We start from the raw sequence: 17,767 nt of genomic DNA, 5'->3' as shown, positions 1-17,767 counted from the left end.
CTTGCTCTTTTGCACCCCAGTATCTCACATCATCATCTGCACATCTATCACTCCAGTGTTAATGCTAAATTGTAATTATTTCGCCTCCATGGCCTATTTATTGCCTTACTTCCCTACTCTTCTACATTTGCACACACTGTACATAGATTTTCCTATCGTGTTAATGACTGTACGTTTGTTTATGTGTAACTCTGTGTTGTTGTTTTGTCATACTGCTTCGCTTTGTCTTGGCCAGCTCGCAGTTGTAAATGAGAACTTGATCTCAACTCGCCTACCTGGTTAAATAAAGGTGAAATACAAAAATAAATAGAAAACATGCCCTTAAAAAAAAGTATGCCCGAGACTGGTGAGGACATGGGACCTCATATTAGAGGATAATCAGAGTCAGTACAGTTGAAGCTCTATACCAAGTTATTCAGCTGAAATGTGACAATCATTGTGGAATGTATGTATGCCGTTCTTATTATTCCGTAATAACTAATTTTGTTGCTCTCATTTTACAGTTTGAACTACCTTGCGGTTGGCCTGAATTGGAGCGAAATATAGCCTAGGGTGGATAGAAGCAACAAGGAGATTTACTTTACAACATGGTCCATGCCACTACACAATCTTCCTTTGAAATAGAAAAAAATTAGATTCAATGTACAGACACAATCAAAAACATACACATTCAACACACTCTCTTCTTGGTTTCCATGGAAATGTATTCTTCAGTAAATGTAATACTGAATGTATTTTCTATGTAAGGAGTTAATAATTGTGCCCAGCCCACAGATTTCAGGGTTCAGCCTGAGGAAGGATGTGATTTGTCTTTTGGAGTTGAAGAGAGAGAGTGAGTGTGTGTGTGTGTGTGTGTGTGTGTGTGTGTGTGTGTGTGTGTGTGTGTGTGTGTGTGTGTGTGTGTGTGTGTGTGTGTGTGTGTGAACTTCCTTCCTTACTTCCAACTCGACTGAGGCAGCTGGTGGAAACCATTTCGCAATTGCGGAGAGTACACTCCCAATGAGGGGGAAAAATGCCATGAGAAAGTGAAAGAACAATTGAAAAACGAAGAACAATTTGTATACGCCTGGTAAAAACACAGTAGTTATTGCGCTGATAATGTTCGGTCCAGCTTCCTGAGGCACCAGGACATGTCTTGGGGCTGCTCTATGGAACCCGGCATGAGCTCATACATGGGAAAGTAACTGGAAGGGGAACACTGAAGAAAAACATACTATTCTAAGGGAAAGAAAGACATGTACAACTGTCTGTTTCTCTCATTGACCTGTCTATGCATTCTCCCGGGTAAGTCCAACTACTTATGTTTGATTCCTGACAGTTGTGGATATAACCTTGGTTTTAAAACCAGAAGTAGGATGACCAACAAGCACCTGAAACAGCTATCTATGATGTCACTCAAGAAAAGAAAGGACAAATAATCAATCAAACAATCTAAATTGATGTACCATCTGCTTCCCTACAAGATAGGTTTCATGGGGAATAACTACTCTCAATTAGTTCTCTCTCATTACTATACATGTAGATTGCTGTTTGGATATTCATTGCTGTAGATGCTGCTCCTCTGTTGTCTAGTGAATTGTTTATATCATATTTATGTGTTCACTTTTTTTCAACTTTTGTTCCCTCAGGTCATGATGCAGAGGAGTGTGTGACTTCAATCTTGGCAAAGAGAGGTTCTGTTAACGTACCAAAAGGGGGCACTCTTTCCCTATCCTGTGTTGTTCAGCATTGTGGAGATGATGGCTGGACAGGAGGATGGGGTCTGTCAACAGAGGGACAGTTCCTTCTATTTAGTCCCACTCCAAGGCATCATCTCTCCAACGTCACGTTGACAACCAATAGAACCCGTCTGCTCATGGACATCCTCAACGTCAACCAATCAGATTATGGAATGTACCAATGCCAGATCACCTGGGTTGAGGGATACACCAGTGTTGGACATATGACACATGTGAACATTACTGCAGGTACATATGGTCCTTCTATTGTTAATACATTTCATGCAAGTAATGTACAGTATGCATTTATTTTTTTATCCCCAAAATAAGAAACAATCACAGAAAATGACCACTCCACATTCCGAGATGACAAGTAGACTGGTATGTGCTCTGACATCATTGAGTTTGCTGTACCCTTTCTCTGTAGCCACACCACCCACATCCGTGTGGAAGGTCTATTCCAGGGTGGTGGTGTATGTAAGTACCTGTTTGGTAATCACCCTGGTTTTGGTTCTGGGTCTGGGTCTGGCTTGCCATAGAAGGTCAAAGGTCCCGTCTCAGCCCCCACCAATACCACCGCCGAACCCCCCGCCACGCTCCCGAAGCGCCCGCAAGGACAAGCCCCGTAAGACATCTCTTTCTTTATCGATACAATGTCATAACTTCTTGCTGCAGTGTGTTGACATGCACATTTCTACCACAGCACTGTACATGAACTTGGTATCCAATTGTACAGTTGAACGTGTCTACTGCTTATTTAAAGGCCAAGTCTAATGCTAATTTGTGAAGTGCCCAATTAGGTGTGCATTAATTCTGCTTTTGACTCGTATCTTTTCTTTGCAGCCACACCCAAGCCTAAACCAAAGATAGAGGTGCGTGTTCTTTGAATAATGGCTTCTGAATGCCCTTATCCTTAACCTTTTTCTAGAATGCTTCCTCGGGCTAACTTGAGTGTCTGTTTTCTTGCAGTTGGTCTATGCAGCTCTTTCAAAGGGCTGCCTTGAACAGCCGAATCCTAATCCTCAACGAGAAGCTGCACAGCCCACAGTCTACTCCTCTCTCCGCTTCCCCTGACTCAGTCAGACTTTTATATTGTAGAGACCTTAACCCATCTCCTACTCACTGAGCACACACTGGTTGAATCAACGTTGTTTCCACGTCATTTCAATGAAAGTACGTGGAACCAACGTGGAATAAGTGAAAGGGAAAGGGGGATACCTAGTCAGTTGTACAACTGAATGCATTCAACTGAAATGCGTCTTCCGTTTTTAACCCAATCCCTCTGAATCAGAATAGACGTTGAATTGACGTCTGTGGCCAGTAGGTAGTGACCTCGTCAAATGGTTGGATCTCTTGGCGTAAAGGCTTAGGCGTTGGCTTGACAGTCGCTGGACCCGGGTTCGAATCCTGACCAAGGCTATCCCCTGAATTCACTACAATATTCACCTCCGCATGTAACAGACTGTTTTGACCAAGTGGTCACATTTCAGAGCTCTGGATTGAATGATTTCAGATGCGTTCGGTATTTTGTATGTGTCATGCAGTGACTGCTATCCACGCACTCAGCTAGATGATGTGATGCCATGTGCAAATCATCTGAGAATATAATCTATGTTGAATGTTCTAAATAATGATGTGTGCAACAGTCTTTTATTTGTTAACACTGTAGTTATGTAATTGGTGGAAACTACTTTCTCTGCCGTGTGTTTTAATAAACAAACTAGAACTGATGTTCCATACCAAAATATTGTCACTGCTAAGCAAAGTAGAGCGACTTGTATTAAATGTTTCCCCCTCCAAACAATGTTCCATGTAAAGCAGACCCGGGTTCAGATACTATTAGACATATTTCAAATACTTTGAGTGTTTGCTCTAGCCTGCCTGGAGGAGCAGAGGGGTGAGGTTTGCCGTTTTTTAGACTATTCCATTGGTCCATTAAGCCAGGCAAGCTCAATCAGGCAAATATATACATTATTTAAGATGATTTCAAGTAGTATTTGAACGCAGGTCTAAAGCATGCTATGTCCCTTTTATAATTAACAGACAAAAACATTCAGATATGCCTCTGTTCCTTCCTGTGAGGTCACTGGATTAAGCAACACAACACAAATTGACACAAAATACAACATTTTATTTCATAATAAATTCTTAATGCCACATTACATAACGAAATATACATATGCATTTGTAGGCTTTTTAAATTAAAATTTATTTTCATTTGACCTATTTCATTAATTTAATCTGCAATTACATTTTTACATAACATCAATAGCAAAAGATAAAATCAATAAATTATGGCCTTATTAATAGAGAGTAGGCTGAGGGGCACTTGTGGATGCCCTCTACGAACTAAAAGACTAGTTCCTATTTAACTCTCTGCCCTGCTCAACTTTCTGAGTTTTTGTGTACCACATAACAGAACTCCAGTCACAAATACTCCAGCGATAAGAATGAACCTCTATAGTGCATGGATATTCTCCCAAACTCAAAGATAGCTGGTCACATCAATGGAGACCTTGCCATTTCGATGCGTTCCTGGGTGAAGACATTCACACATGATTAGTTTATAATCATATAGCTTACGACAAGGTAAAGTTGCATTATAATATCTTTTGGAACTACAATGCTCTAACATAGTTTTTTTGTGTTTTTTTTTTTTAACATCACATTTTTTTTTTCTTCTGTTTGCTTTCACTTAAGACTGAAAAATGAACCATCAAAATCACAAAGCGTTCAATCACACTTCCAAAATACGTAAGATCCCTTTAAAATATTCTCTGGACAATTATTTATTTTTGGAGAAATGTTAGTGAGAGAAAAAAAAAAACATTGCGAAATGACTTGAACGGCTAAACATGATTTCCATGGAGCAGTCCGTGTGTTTATCAGCTAAGCCTCCTTCATAAGCAGCCATGTTTTCAACGAACATTGATGAACTTGGGTGAAATACAACTGGATGTTTGTATAAGGGCACGTGAAAAGCAGACCTGGGCTCAAATACTATATTAAACCATTTCAAATCCATGATCTGTGCTTGATTAACTTGCCTATCCCAAAACTGCAAACCAAGGCAGGCTGGAGCGCACACTCAAAGTGTTTGAAAGATTTCAAATAGTATTTGAACGCAGGTTTTGGATTCACCAGACACCCACAGCTAAACGCAAACCAAATAAATTTATCCAAACTCTCTGCTCAACCTCTCACACAGTGAGAAGCACCCGGAAGGTGTAAGGGTTTCAGATAGATTGTAAGGCGCGACTTTGGCTAGATTAAGCTTGTGACAGAGCGCAATGGCATTTTTCTTTTCATGTGAGCAAATCTCCACTAATAGAGCACTTGGTTTATGAGGGTAAAGTCCCTTCCTTCTGCAGCTTAAGACAAACTTGAATACTTCAAAACTGTTCGATGAGGATTGAGCCATAGAGATAAACACTGTATCTATCAATTCCATGTCAATTCAGGAAGTAAAGTTAAATTCCAATTGTCCTCAATATATTCCTACGAGATAAAAAAAAAAGGAACGGAAATGGAATTGACCCCAACCCTAGCAACCCTAGTATATATACAGTACATAAATACTGCATCTATCTCTATTGTGGATTGATCCATTCTATTGACCTGCCTTGACTGTGCAGCAGATACATACTGTATGTGAGGCCAAGGGGTTTAGACGACAGGTGACTTAAAAAGCAGCTAAACTACTGCAGCAGGAACTCCTTGTTAGGCAATGGAGGAACTGTCCCCAAACAGACATACTGGGGCAAAGGCAAGAGAGACAGTCCCCCAGGTTAACAACAACATCCCTTTCTGAAGGATAGTACAACAACTTACACCAACCTGGACCCAGATATGGAGATCATAACAGAAGAGGACAACAATAAACAATCACTGTAACATGAGAGATGAGTACAGCGGAAAAGTGACCTATCACCACAGTGTCATAAATCAATGACAGATGAATGTTGTGAGGTTAAAGGCCCAGTGCAGTCAAAAACGAGATTGTCCTGTGTTTTATATATATTTCCACACTATGAGGTTGGAATAATACTGTGAAATAGTGAAAAGGATGATAATGCCCTTTTAGTGTAGGAGCTGTTTGAAAAGAGCTCCTGAAATTTCAGCCTGTTCTGCTGGGATAGAGGTTTGGCCTTCCACGGTGACATCACCATGCGGTAAATTGGTTAATAGACCAATAAGAAAGAGAGTTCCAAACCTCTCTGCCAATAACAGCTCCTTTTCAGTTTTCCCTCCCCACAGGCCTAGCAAGATTCTTGCTTGAGAAATTGCCCTTTGCTAAGAAGCTATTTCTGTTTCTTTTTGACAATTTGAATTGAAAACAATCACAGTAAGGTACTTAGTTGTTACCCAGAAATGATTGGATATTGAGATAAACATGCCTGCATTGGACCTTTAAACCTTGCCTTGTCTAGTTGTATCAGGTTAATGTTACAGATGAGTATTTTAATCAGACCAGAGGCCAATAAACATGTGGTGTGATGTCAGCGACACGTGGGCACCTCTCACTGTGAGCTATTTCTGTACCAGACATGTCGAGAGAGAGATACTGAGAGGAACCTTTCTTTCACCACTTCTTAGTTCAGACTCACAGGATTCTTCCTCCTTTCCAGCTCAGTATCTGTCTGCGTGTGTGTGTGCTCTTACGCACTAGCTAGTCCACTTAATTCCCTTAAGTCATGAAGTTAAGTACATTTTGGGATTCCATTGTGATGCGTGGGTGATGTTGTGGCTGTTTTTTGCTCCAACAGCCAGTGTTGTCCCTTTTTTGGAATATCCAGATTTCTACTCGGACTGCAATAGAAAATAACAGAAATGTCACATTACAACAACATCATCATCATCACTATTCGAATGAGAGATCAAGCTGACAGGTTAATGCAGGATCTCTAGCTAGATAGTGTACTGAAGATAAGAGATGAGGTGTAGTGAAGGGGCTCTGATACAGAACCTAGCTCAGAGCAGACAGTGTAGTGAAGGGGCTCTGATACAGAACCTAGCACAGAGCAGACAGTGTAGTGAAGGGACTGTGATACAGAACCTAGCTCAGAGCAGACAGTGTCTCACTTCAAGGCTTTAACTGAGCAGTGTGTTTGTCACACATACGGCACGGTAGAGTAGAGTACAGTACAGTACAGTGTATAGTAAAGTATATAGTATATTTTAAACTGGGTGGTTGGAGCCCTGAATGCTGATTGGCTGACAGCCGTCGTATATCAGACTGTACACCACAGATATGACAAAACATTTATTTATAGTGCTCTGATTACGTTGGTAAACAGTTTCTAAAAGCAATAAGGCACCTCGGAGGTTGGTGGTATATATACCACGGCTAAGGGCTGTATCCAGTCACTCAGCGTGGCGTTGTGCATAAGAATGCCCGTTAGCTGTGGTATATTGACCATATACCACACCCCCTGTGCCTTATTGCTTAAGTATAGTACAGTGCAGTATAGTATAATACAGTACAGTATAGTATATTACAGTAGAGTACAGTACAGTATAGTATATTACAGTAGAGTACAGTACAGTATAGTATATTACAGTAGAGTACAGTACAGTATAGTATATTACAGTAGAGTACAGTACAGTATAGTACAGTGAGACATCACTTACTGTTGTGGAGTGGCTCATCTTGTCAAAGCGGAACTTCAAGTTTGACCTGGGAGACATCTTGCTCTTCACATCTGGAGGGAGAATAAGATAAAGCCTCCGTTAACAGACGAATACATAGTCTATTATTAAGTGTCAATCACACATTGAGGATGAGGAAACATGCTCGCAAACAATCACGTAAGTAACGTGAGCTTCCTGATAGTAAAGAAGGTAAACAAACCCACGACTGTACTCTAGAGTGTAACATATGGACACAGAGGGCATAGAGACCTACAGTATACAACAGAGGTGGTTGAAAACCATACTCATGTGTTGAGCAAGCCTGATGACTTGCAGAATGCCTAGACTTTAGCCCAGAGGGCTAACACGGTCTTGTGGTGCGCAGGAGACCCAGATTTGGATCCCGGTCAGTCACACCTAGGTGTTGTGTAGTGTATCAGTGTTACCTGTGGGACTGCGACACATGATGAGGGGGGTGGCCGAGCCTTGGCTCTCCACGCTGAGGGAAGGGAAGGGGCTGAACACGGATGACGAGGCTATGGACGGGTGGGTTCCCTGGGAGAGGAGGAGGAGGAGGAGGATGACGATGAGGAAAAAGAGGAAGAGGGACGGACAACGAGGAGGGAGAAGAGGAGGAAGAAGAGGAAGGAGAAGAGGAAGATGAGGATGAGCTGTCAGGGTGAGGGTGTTCATCCATTTGTATGCTTCCACTGTCACACACACTACAGACTACAGACTACACACTACAGACTACAGACTACACACTACAGACTACAGACTACACACTACACACTACACACTACAGACTAGGGCTACTAATTCAAGGCAGACAGACTTTAGCTGGAATTACTACACATGGTCGGTTTTCAGCACTGTGCTGCCGCTGTGCACTCCAAAACTGCTCCGGAGGGACACACAAATTCCAGCCGTAGGATATTAACAGAGTTCTGTTCAACAGCAAGACTGTAAACTGAGCTGTAAACTCTGGAACAGCAGTTCTGTGTGTGTAAACACGGATCTGTTTGTGTAATGTGTGGGTGATACAACAATGATATGACATTGTCATCCTTTGCCAAGCGTGCGTGATTGACATCCAACACAATATGATCCAGAGAGAGTGACAGGAACCATAATTGACTTAATCACCAGCTGTCATGAGGTTGCATCCCCTCTATTTCTTCTCTCAGTGCTGCCAGATCCTCTCACATCATTCCAACTGTGCAATTTGTTGATGCCTTCATGCAGTTAATGATAAAACAAACATGGTCCTTATACAATACATCATTTTGGATCCCACCACTTCTGAGCACCACAGGCCTATGACCTGCCCAATTTTGTGCCAGAAGCACCATGCCGGTCCTGATCCAAATGCTATGGCTCACCCAAGCCCATCTCAACACACCCCACTCCCCTACCCCTCTGCTCTACAGCCACCTGACGCCCTGTCTCCCAGCCCACCGCCTCATTGTCCCCCTGCCTCCCTACCCCCCAACCCTCTGTCCATCCTCCATACGCTCCCAGCACAATGCCTCAAGGGTTTCCCCCTCCCCAGCCTCTCCAGTGGCGTGGCCATGGGCCCTCACAGTGTCAAGCTCCTCCAGGGCCTCTCCCTCTCCGGTGGTGCTGCTGAAGCTGCTGGTGCTGGAGGAGGAGCGAGAGATGTTGGGTCTGCTGCTGCTGCAGTCCTTCAGCTTGAGGAACGGCCTGGTGACAGGAGGTAGAGGAACAGCATTAGAGGAGGGGAGAGAAGAGGGGATGGAAGGAGAGGAGATGAGACGAGAGGAAAAGATAGGAGAGGAGAGGGGATGGAAGGAGAGGAGATGAGACGAGAGGAAAAGATAGGAGAGGAGAGGGGATGGAAGGAGAGGAGAAGAGAGGAAAAGATAGGAAAGGAGAGAAGAGGGGATGGAAGGAGAGGAGACGAGAGGAAAAGATAGGAGAGGAGAGAAGAGGGGATGGAAGGAGAGGAGACGAGAGGAAAAGATAGGAGAGGAGAGAAGAGGGGATGGAAGGAGAGGAGACGAGAGGAAAAGATAGGAGAGGAGAGGAAAAGGGATGGTAGGAGAGGAGACGAGAGGAAAAGATAGGAGAGGAGAGAAGAGGGGATGGAAGGAGAGGAGACGAGAGGAAAAGATAGGAGAGGAGAGGAGAAGGGATGGTAGGAGAGGAGACGAGACGAGAGGAAAAGATAGGAGAGGGGAGGAGAGGAGAGAAGAGGGGATGGAAGGAGAGGAGACGAGAGGAAAAGATAGGAGAGGAGAGGAGAAGGGATGGTAGGAGAGGAGACGAGAGGAAAAGATAGGAGAGGAGAGGAGAAGGGATGGTAGGAGAGGAGACGAGACGAGAGGAAAAGATAGGAGAGGGGAGGAGAGGAGAGGAGAGGGGATGGAAGGAGAGGAGACGAGAGGAAAAGATAGGAGAGGAGAAGGGATGGTAGGAGAGGAGACGAGAGGAAAAGATAGGAGAGGAGAGGAGAAGGGATGGTAGGAGAGGAGACGAGACGAGAGGAAAAGATAGGAGAGGGGAGGAGAGGAGAGGAGAGGGGATGGAAGGAGAGGAGACGAGAGGAAAAGATAGGAGAGGAGAGGAGAAGGGATGGTAGGATTGGAGCCGAGACGAGAGGAAAAGATAGGAGAGGAGAGGAGAAGGGATGGTAGGAGAGGAGATGAGAGGAAAAGATAGGAGAGGGGATGAGAGGAGAGGGATGGAAGGAGAGGAGATGAGAGGAAAAGATAGGAGAGGAGAGGAGAGGAGATGAGAGGAAAAGATAGGAGAGGGGAGGAGAGGAGAGGAGAGGGGATGGAAGGAGAGGAGACGAGAGGAAAAGATAGGAGAGGGGAGGAGAGGAGAGGGGATGGAAGGAGAGGAGACGAGAGGAAAAGATAGGAGAGGGGAGGAGAGGAGAGGGGATGGAAGGAGAGGAGACGAGAGGAAAAGATAGGAGAGGGGATGAGAGGAGAGGGGATGGAAGGAGAGGCGATGAGAGGAAAAGATAGGAGAGGGGAGGAGAGGAGAGGGGATGGAAGGAGAGGAGACGAGAGGAAAAGATAGGAGAGGGGAGGAGAGGAGAGGGGATGGAAGGAGAGGCGATGAGAGGAAAAGATAGGAGAGGGGAGGAGAGGAGAGGGGATGGAAGGAGAGGAGATGAGAGGAAAAGATAGGAGAGGGGAGGAGAGGAGAGGAGAGGGGATGGAAGGAGAGGAGACGAGACGAGAGGAAAAGATAGGAGAGGGGAGGAGAGGAGAGGAGAGGGGATGGAAGGAGAGGAGACGAGAGGAAAAGATAGGAGAGGGGAGGAGAGGAGAGGGGATGGAAGGAGAGGACATGAGAGGAAAAGATAGGAGAGGGGAGGAGAGGAGAGGAGAGGAGAGGAGACGAGACGAGAGGAAAAGATGGGAGAGGGGAGGAGAGGAGAGGAGAGGAGAGGGGATGGAAGGAGAGGAGATGAGAGGAAACGATAGGAGAGGGGAGGAGAGGAGACAAGAGGAAAAGAGAGGGGAGGAGAGGGGATGGGAGTAGAGGAGAGGTTTACAAAGCATGTGCACACCTTGTGTGTTCATGTTCAGTGTTTTGTTTGTGGTTTATCTCACCTCTCCTTGTTGGGGCAGATCTCTGGCGAGCTGGGGTTGGACGACGTCTCTGATCTCCCTTCCTGTCCGAGGGGGCAGATGTCTGGGGTCTTTTGGTCACTGCAACAACATACAGACCAAGTTAGCAGTTAGAACAAGTACACAATGACATGACAAAAGCCTCAGTATTAGTGATGATAAATACACAAACCAAAAGTTCACCTGAATGCAAAGCCTGGTCCCAGATCTGTTTGTGATGTCTTGCCAGCTCCTGTGGTCATTAACAAAACAGCCCAAACAGATCTGGGACCAGGCTATGGAAAGCCTGCTGACCTGCGTGCGTGTCTGTCCGAGGGGCTCTCTGTGCTGGAGTGGAGACGGGGGAAGAGGCCTGAACGACGCTTCACTGGACTCTTTAGGGGAGACTTGGCTGACAGCATTGGTGGCTGGAGAGAGAGAGAAACAGCATTAACTAGCAGGCAATATACAGCTTTAAGAGGCTGATAGAGCTCAATTAAGGCAGATTTGGGCTACATTGTGATGGACCACTACCCTTCACATACAAAACAGTTGAAACTACACCAGCACACCGATTGTATGATTATGTTACATGGGTGGGACTGTTTGCAAAAGTACATGTTGATATCATAAGACTAATTGGAGCAAATGTTTGCAAAACGTGCAATTTACCACGATTATGTGTATGTCCAGTTTCATTTGTGTGTAAATATGACTTTATGACCTCAAGCACTCCTCCCCCTTCACCCTCTCCCCCCTGCTCACCGAGAAGGTACTCTTTGTGCACTCGGTGCTCTGCGGCAGCCCCCCTCCACTCAAGCTGGCCGGGACCCCCCCTCCCACCCCTGGACTCCGGTGACGGTGGGACCCCACCATGGTCTCCATGGAGTGACTCCGGACGCGCATGGCACGCTAGGGGACAGGGACAGAGACGGGGACAGAGGAGGGGACAGAGACAGGGACAGAGGAGGGGACAGAGACAGAGACGGGGACAGAGGAGGGGACAGAGACGGGGACAGAGACGGGGACAGAGACAGGGACAGAGGAGAGGACAGAGGGGACAGAGACGGGGACAGAGACAGGGACAGAGACAGGGACAGAGACGGGGACAGAGGAGGGGACAGAGACAGAGACGGGGACAGAGGAGGGGACAGAGACGGGGACAGAGACGGGGCCAGAGACGGGGACAGAGGAGAGAGCGGAGACGGAGTGAGAGAGTAAAGAGGACAGAGGAAGAGAAGGGAAATGAATACAGTCATTATCTCAGCACACAGTTGAGACAAGCGCAGTACCCCTGGATAGAGAACATGTTCTCAGGTAAAGGAGCCTTGCTTAAGGGCCCAACCCAAGGGGGAACATCTTTAGGATGTGAACCCAGCAGCCCTCCAGTTTCCAGATCAATTCACCCTATTTTTTTCCCAGCGCCTGGCCCGGGATTCGAACTGGTCCAACTACCTACTGCATCCTGCAACTAAACCCAACCTGTGTACTCGTCAATTTCCAAAGCTCTTTGACTGTGGTGTGTATTAAACTCTCATGGACAGACGTCGTAAACATCGAGCATATGGCCAAATTACGCAAGATTAGGTGAGTATTATAGAATATTCTTTATGTATTCTATTGATAATGTGGTTGGGTAAAATGAATGTATCTGATATTGATCAAATCAGATTTATGTTCATGGGAAAGGTCAAACCTGCTATTACAGTGTACTGTCAGCAGAGAGTGCACTTCTCCTACACAGAGGAATAAAGAGAGCAATGCAATGCATGGACAGTGAGAGATATGACTGTAATGTTAACAGTGTTGGGGAGTAGCGAACTACATGTAATTCAACTAGTAATTTAACTACATTTAGCAGCAGCGTGATGGTAGTTGAATGAAATTATAATCTAGGTAGTGTTTCAGTAGTGTTTTACTAGTGGAACTATGCGCTACTTTTTAAAATTTAAAATAACATAAAATATGGATAAACAAGAATTTCCTTTCTTTTTTGGCATCAGACCTGCCTAATTCTCAGGTGAAACGTGTTCAACAGGCTAAATTACACATTGTGTTAGCATCTGACTCCAGAATGATCCGTTTTTTGGGGGGTTGCAATTTGTAGTCTACGACATTTCAGATTTAGCTATGATAATGCAGTGAACTACTTTTTCAAAGTAGCTTTCGTTAAGCCAACTATATTGGTCTTAAAGGTAGCTTTAGTGTACCTTAACCTCTTCCAGTGTGAAGTAATTGGTAGCTCCGTAAACAATATTTTCAAAGTAGCTTCTCTAACACTGAATATGACTGATAATGATGTCCTGTGTACTAGGCTACTATCTGAGGTCACTGAAATCGTGAAGGAAATCATCACAAGCCTCATGATAACGTGTCATCACTAGGAGGTCAGACTGAGGGAAATAGGGGCGCTGGGTTTCAATGTTAGTCGCCAGGGCATAAAACACAACAAACAAAAACGCCGGAACAGTCTTTATTGAGTGTTTCAATGTTTGGAGATGATTTCAAGACGTGGTATGCTTTGTTCTGATTCTCAATCAGTATGATACAGTATCTGCGATGACAGGTAATAGACAATGACTGCTGTTGTAGAGATGAGCACAGCATCCCCAGTGGTTGAATGAGTGGCATGCAACACACACCTCCACACTGCCTGTGAACACAGCGAGACACCATATGGTCAGACAGGGGGGATGGGGGAGGGAGGAAGGGAGAGAGACGGGTAAGGTGGTACGATGATTAACATCCCGTAATCTCAACCAACAGCAGCGTGGCGGGAGACAGAGAGAGAGAGAGGGAGAGAAATAGAGAGGGGGTCTGTGTGTCTGCGTGTGAGTGAGAGAGAGACAGAGAGAGAGCGCTAGACAGAGAGAAAGGGAGAGAGAGACAGCGAGAGAGAGAGAGGGAGAGAATATGAGAGGGTCTGTGTGTCTGCGTGTGAGTGAGAGAGATAGAGAGACAGAGAGAGAGAGAGCGCTTGACAGAGAGAAAGGGAGAGAGAGACAGCGAGAGAGAAAGCGCATGACAGAGAGAAAGGGAGAGAGAGAGAGAGAGGTAGACAGAGAGAGAGCGAGAGAGAGAAAGAGAGGGCGAGAGAGACAACATCAGTAGACAACTAGATAGGTGAAAGAGAGGGTACGGGACAGGTTCAGACAGGTTCACACAGGTTCAGACATGGAGTCAGATGACGAGGTAAAGAACTGTGTTAAAGAGTCACCTTGAAGGACTCCAGCAGTCCCCCATGGCCCCCGTTCTCCAGCTTGTCCTCCTCCCCAGCGTGGCCGAGCCCCAGAGTAGCCTGGGTCTGTCTGTGGAGCTCATCGTGAAGGTTATCCAGCAAGGCAGCTCGCGTCCGCCCCTGGAACACACACACACACACACACACACACCCACAGACACATATGCACACATATGCATAGAGACACACAGACGCACAGATGCAAGCAAACACACACACGAAACAACACCACCACGTATCATTTAAGAAGCAGGGGTGGTAGAGGTGACTGAGATAGATGAAAGCGATTGAACAACACATCCAGGGTGTCTTGAGTCATCTGCCCCTCTCACCTCTAGCTTGGCAAACTTGTCAGACTTGTAGCAGGCGTTCTCTGCATTGATCAGCTTTGTCAGCAGGAAGTCGCGGAACTCGGGACCCTGTGGAGAGAGGAGAAGGGGAGGGGGGAGGGGGATGGAGGGGGAGAGGTGACTTTCATCAGCACCATACTCATCATCATTTGGTCGTCTGGAGTCGACGGGACGAAAAGGACTGCTACAGCGCCTTCAGAATGTATTCACAAAATGTTCCACATTTTGTTGTGTTACAGTCTGAATTTAAAATGGATTACATTGAGATTTTGTATCACTGGTCTATACACAAAATACCCCCTAATGTCAAAGTGGAATTATGTTTTTAGATTTAAAAAAATTCTAAATGAAAAGCTGAAATGTTTTGAGTCGATAAATATTCATAGTCTTTGTTATTGGCAAGCCTAAATAAGTTCAGGAGTAAAAATGTGCTTAACAAGTCACATCATAAGTTCCATGGACTCACTCTGTGTACAATAATAGTGTTAAACATGATTGTTGAATGACTACCTCATCTCTGTCTCCCACACATACAATTATCTGTAAGGTCCCTCAGTCGAGCAGTGAATGTGAAACACAGATTCAACCACAAAGACCAGGGAGGTTTTCCAATTCCTGGCAAAGAAGGGCACCTATTGGTAGATGGGTATAAATATTTTTTCTAAAACGTGCATCCTATATGCAACAAGGCACTAAAGTAATACTGCAAAAAATGAGGAAAAGCAATTCACTTTTCGTCCTCAATACAAACTTTTATGTTTGGGACGTATCCAACACATCACTGAGTACCACTCTTCATATTTTCAAGCATTGTGGTAGCTGCATCATGTTATGGGTATGCTTTTTTAGGATAAAAAATTAATGGACTAGAGCGAAGCACAGACAAAATCCTAGAGGGAAAACCTGGTTCAGTCTGCTTTTCCAACATACACTGGGAAACAAATTCACCTTTCAACAGGACAATAACATAAAACACAAGGTCAAATCTACACTGGAGTTGCTTACCAAGACGACATTGAATGTTCCTGAGTGGCCTAGTTACAGTTTTGACTTAAATCGGCATGAAAATGTATGGCAAGACTTGAAATCTGGCAATGATCAACAACCAACTTAACAGAGTTTGAAGAAGAAGAATGGGCAAATATTGTACAATCCAGATGTGCAAAGCTCTTAGCGACTTACCCAGAAAGACTCACAGCTGTAATCGCTGCCAAATGTGATTCTAACATGTATTGACTTGCAGGTGTGAATGGTTATGTAAATGACATATTTCTGTATTTAATTTTTAATACATTTGCAAAAACGTCTAAAAACATGTTTTCACTTTGTAATGGGGTATTGTGTGTAGACAGATGGTTGTGAATTTAAAAATATATACAGTGCCTTGCGAAAGTATTCGGCCCCCTTGAACTTTGCGACCTTTTGCCACATTTCATGCTTCAAACATAAAGATATAAAAGTTTTTCAGTTTTTGATTTGTTAAAAAAGTTTGAAATATCCAATAAATGTCGTTCCACTTCATGATTGTGTCCCACTTGTTGTTGATTCTTCACAAAAAAAACAGTTTTATATCTTTATGTTTGAAGCCTGAAATGTGGCAAAAGGTCGCAAAGTTCAAGGGGGCCAAATATTTTCGCAAGGCACTGTATATATTTTGAATTCAGGCTGTTACACAACATTATGTGGAATAAGTGAAGGAGTTTGAATACTTTCTGAATAAACTGTGTATGATGGCAGGTTTCTCATCAAACTTTCACTGTAAATAACAATGGGAAACTTTAACTCCATCTCTCTCTCTCTCTGTATCCCTCTCCTTCAATCTCTCTCTCTCTCTCTCTCTCTCTCTCTCTCTCTCTCTCTCTCTCTCTATCCCTCTCCTTAAATCTCTCTCTCTCTCTCTCTCTGTATCTGTATCCCTCTCCTTCAATATCTCTCTCTCTCTCTCTCTCTCTCTCTCTCTCTCTCTCTATCCCTCTCTATCCCTCTCCTTCAATCTCTCTCTCTCTCTCTCTCTGTATCTGTATCCCTCTCCTTCAATCTCTCTCTCCCTCTCTCTCTCTCTCTCTCTCTCTCTCTCTATCCCTCTCCTTCAATCTCTCTCTCTCTCTCTCTCTCTCTCTCTCTCTCTCTCTCTCTATCCCTCTCTATCCCTCTCCTTCAATCTCTCTCTCTCTCTCTGTATCTGTATCCCTCTCCTTCAATCTCTCTCTCTCTCTCTCTCTGTATCTGTATCCCTCTCCTTCAATATCTCTCTCTCTCTCTCTCTCTCTCTCTCTCTGTATCTGTATCCTTCTCCTTCAATCTCTCTCTCTCTCTCTCTCTCTCTGTATCCCTCTCCTTCAATCTCTCTCTCTCTCTCTCTCTCTCTCTGTATCTGTATCCCTCTCCTTCAATCTCTCTCTCTCTCTTCATCCCTCTCCTTCAATCTCACTCTCTCTCTCTGTATCTTTTTCTGTAATTCGCTCTCTTGCTTACCTTCTTGAAGACCGCTGGATTGGGGAGAGGTGGGCCAAATGGAGGTACATCTTCCCTCGCTGTAACAGACACCTGCAGACACAAAGCAATTCATGTCACACATCTACTGTATAGAGAGTCTGGCTTAGGTAACTGCAACAGTGTAGCTTCCGTCCCTCTCCCTGTCCCAACCTGGGCTTGAACCAGAGACCCTCTGAACACATCGACAAGAGTCACCCTCGACGCATCGTCACCTATCGTCACACAAAAGCGGCGGCCCTTGCAGAGCAAGGCGAACAACTACTTCGAGGTCTTAGCGCGAGTGACGTCACCGATTGAAATGCCACTAGCTCGCACCACTAACTAGCTAGCCATTTCACACCGGTTACATAATATCCATGCCTTAAAGGTCCACTCCGTAATACATTTTTAAAAACAATCTAGCAAATATCACATAGTGATCCTGTAAGGTTCATAGTAGGATATAGTACTGACCTTGTATGTAGTGTGTTCAGTACCAGGGTTCTCCACCTGCACCAGCACATACGCATGGAGGAAGTTGGAGGCAATCATGTCAGGTACAAAGGGGGTGGCGTCTTCCTGGAAGACCGCCGCCACGATGTCATTTCCTATGTGCCTCTTCCTCTGGAGCTGAGGGACAAGAGCATAGTGTTCTGTAAACAACTTAGGACTGTTTGACTGTATGTTCTACAGTATAATTAGTCACAAGTATTAGAGAAAGGTGTGAGGTGAGAGGAAAGAAGAAACAGAGGGTGTTTATGAGTGACA

The 17,767-nt window shown here is 44.7% G+C and overlaps 2 protein-coding genes across 31 annotated transcripts in view; one reads left to right on the top strand and one right to left on the bottom strand.

Moving 5' to 3' along the window:
• Positions 1–770: 770 nt before the first annotated feature.
• LOC110507535 (uncharacterized) lies at positions 771–3,463 on the top strand. The gene is made up of 5 exons (XM_021587575.3): positions 771–1,284; positions 1,629–1,967; positions 2,146–2,343; positions 2,562–2,590; positions 2,688–3,463. Exons 1-5 carry the CDS (start codon positions 1,236–1,238, stop codon positions 2,790–2,792), a joined length of 720 nt encoding a protein of 239 aa, XP_021443250.3. The 5' UTR covers positions 771–1,235; the 3' UTR covers positions 2,793–3,463.
• A 365-nt stretch (positions 3,464–3,828) lies between these two features.
• Positions 3,829–17,767, bottom strand: part of rap1gap2a (RAP1 GTPase activating protein 2a) — a 99,663-nt gene continuing 85,724 nt past the window's right edge. For 15 of the 30 annotated variants that reach the window (XM_090224422.1, XM_090224424.1, XM_090224421.1 and 12 more), the window contains 11 exons: positions 17,474–17,629; positions 17,000–17,071; positions 14,507–14,593; positions 14,154–14,294; positions 11,702–11,848; positions 11,252–11,364; positions 10,940–11,038; positions 8,933–9,053; positions 7,796–7,904; positions 7,350–7,420; positions 3,829–6,527 (listed from right to left, as the gene is read on the bottom strand). In XM_090224422.1, the coding sequence (XP_090080548.1) occupies positions 6,519–6,527; positions 7,350–7,420; positions 7,796–7,904; positions 8,933–9,053; positions 10,940–11,038; positions 11,252–11,364; positions 11,702–11,848; positions 14,154–14,294; positions 14,507–14,593; positions 17,000–17,071; positions 17,474–17,629 (1,125 nt within the window). In that variant the 3' untranslated portion in view covers positions 3,829–6,518. Of the gene's footprint in view, positions 6,528–7,349; positions 7,421–7,795; positions 7,905–8,932; positions 9,054–10,939; positions 11,039–11,251; positions 11,365–11,701; positions 13,868–14,153; positions 14,295–14,506; positions 14,594–16,999; positions 17,072–17,473; positions 17,630–17,767 lie in introns of those variants that run through there. The other 15 variants (XM_090224433.1, XM_036964734.2, XM_090224431.1 and 12 more) reach the window with 3 other exon arrangements.

The sequence above is a fragment of the Oncorhynchus mykiss genome, chromosome 27 (genome assembly GCF_057628025.1).
Source record: "Oncorhynchus mykiss isolate SJ-2025 chromosome 27, ASM5762802v1, whole genome shotgun sequence".
In the NCBI taxonomy this organism is placed as follows: Eukaryota; Metazoa; Chordata; class Actinopteri; order Salmoniformes; family Salmonidae; genus Oncorhynchus; species Oncorhynchus mykiss.
This window is presented reverse-complemented; position numbering and strand designations above follow the sequence as displayed.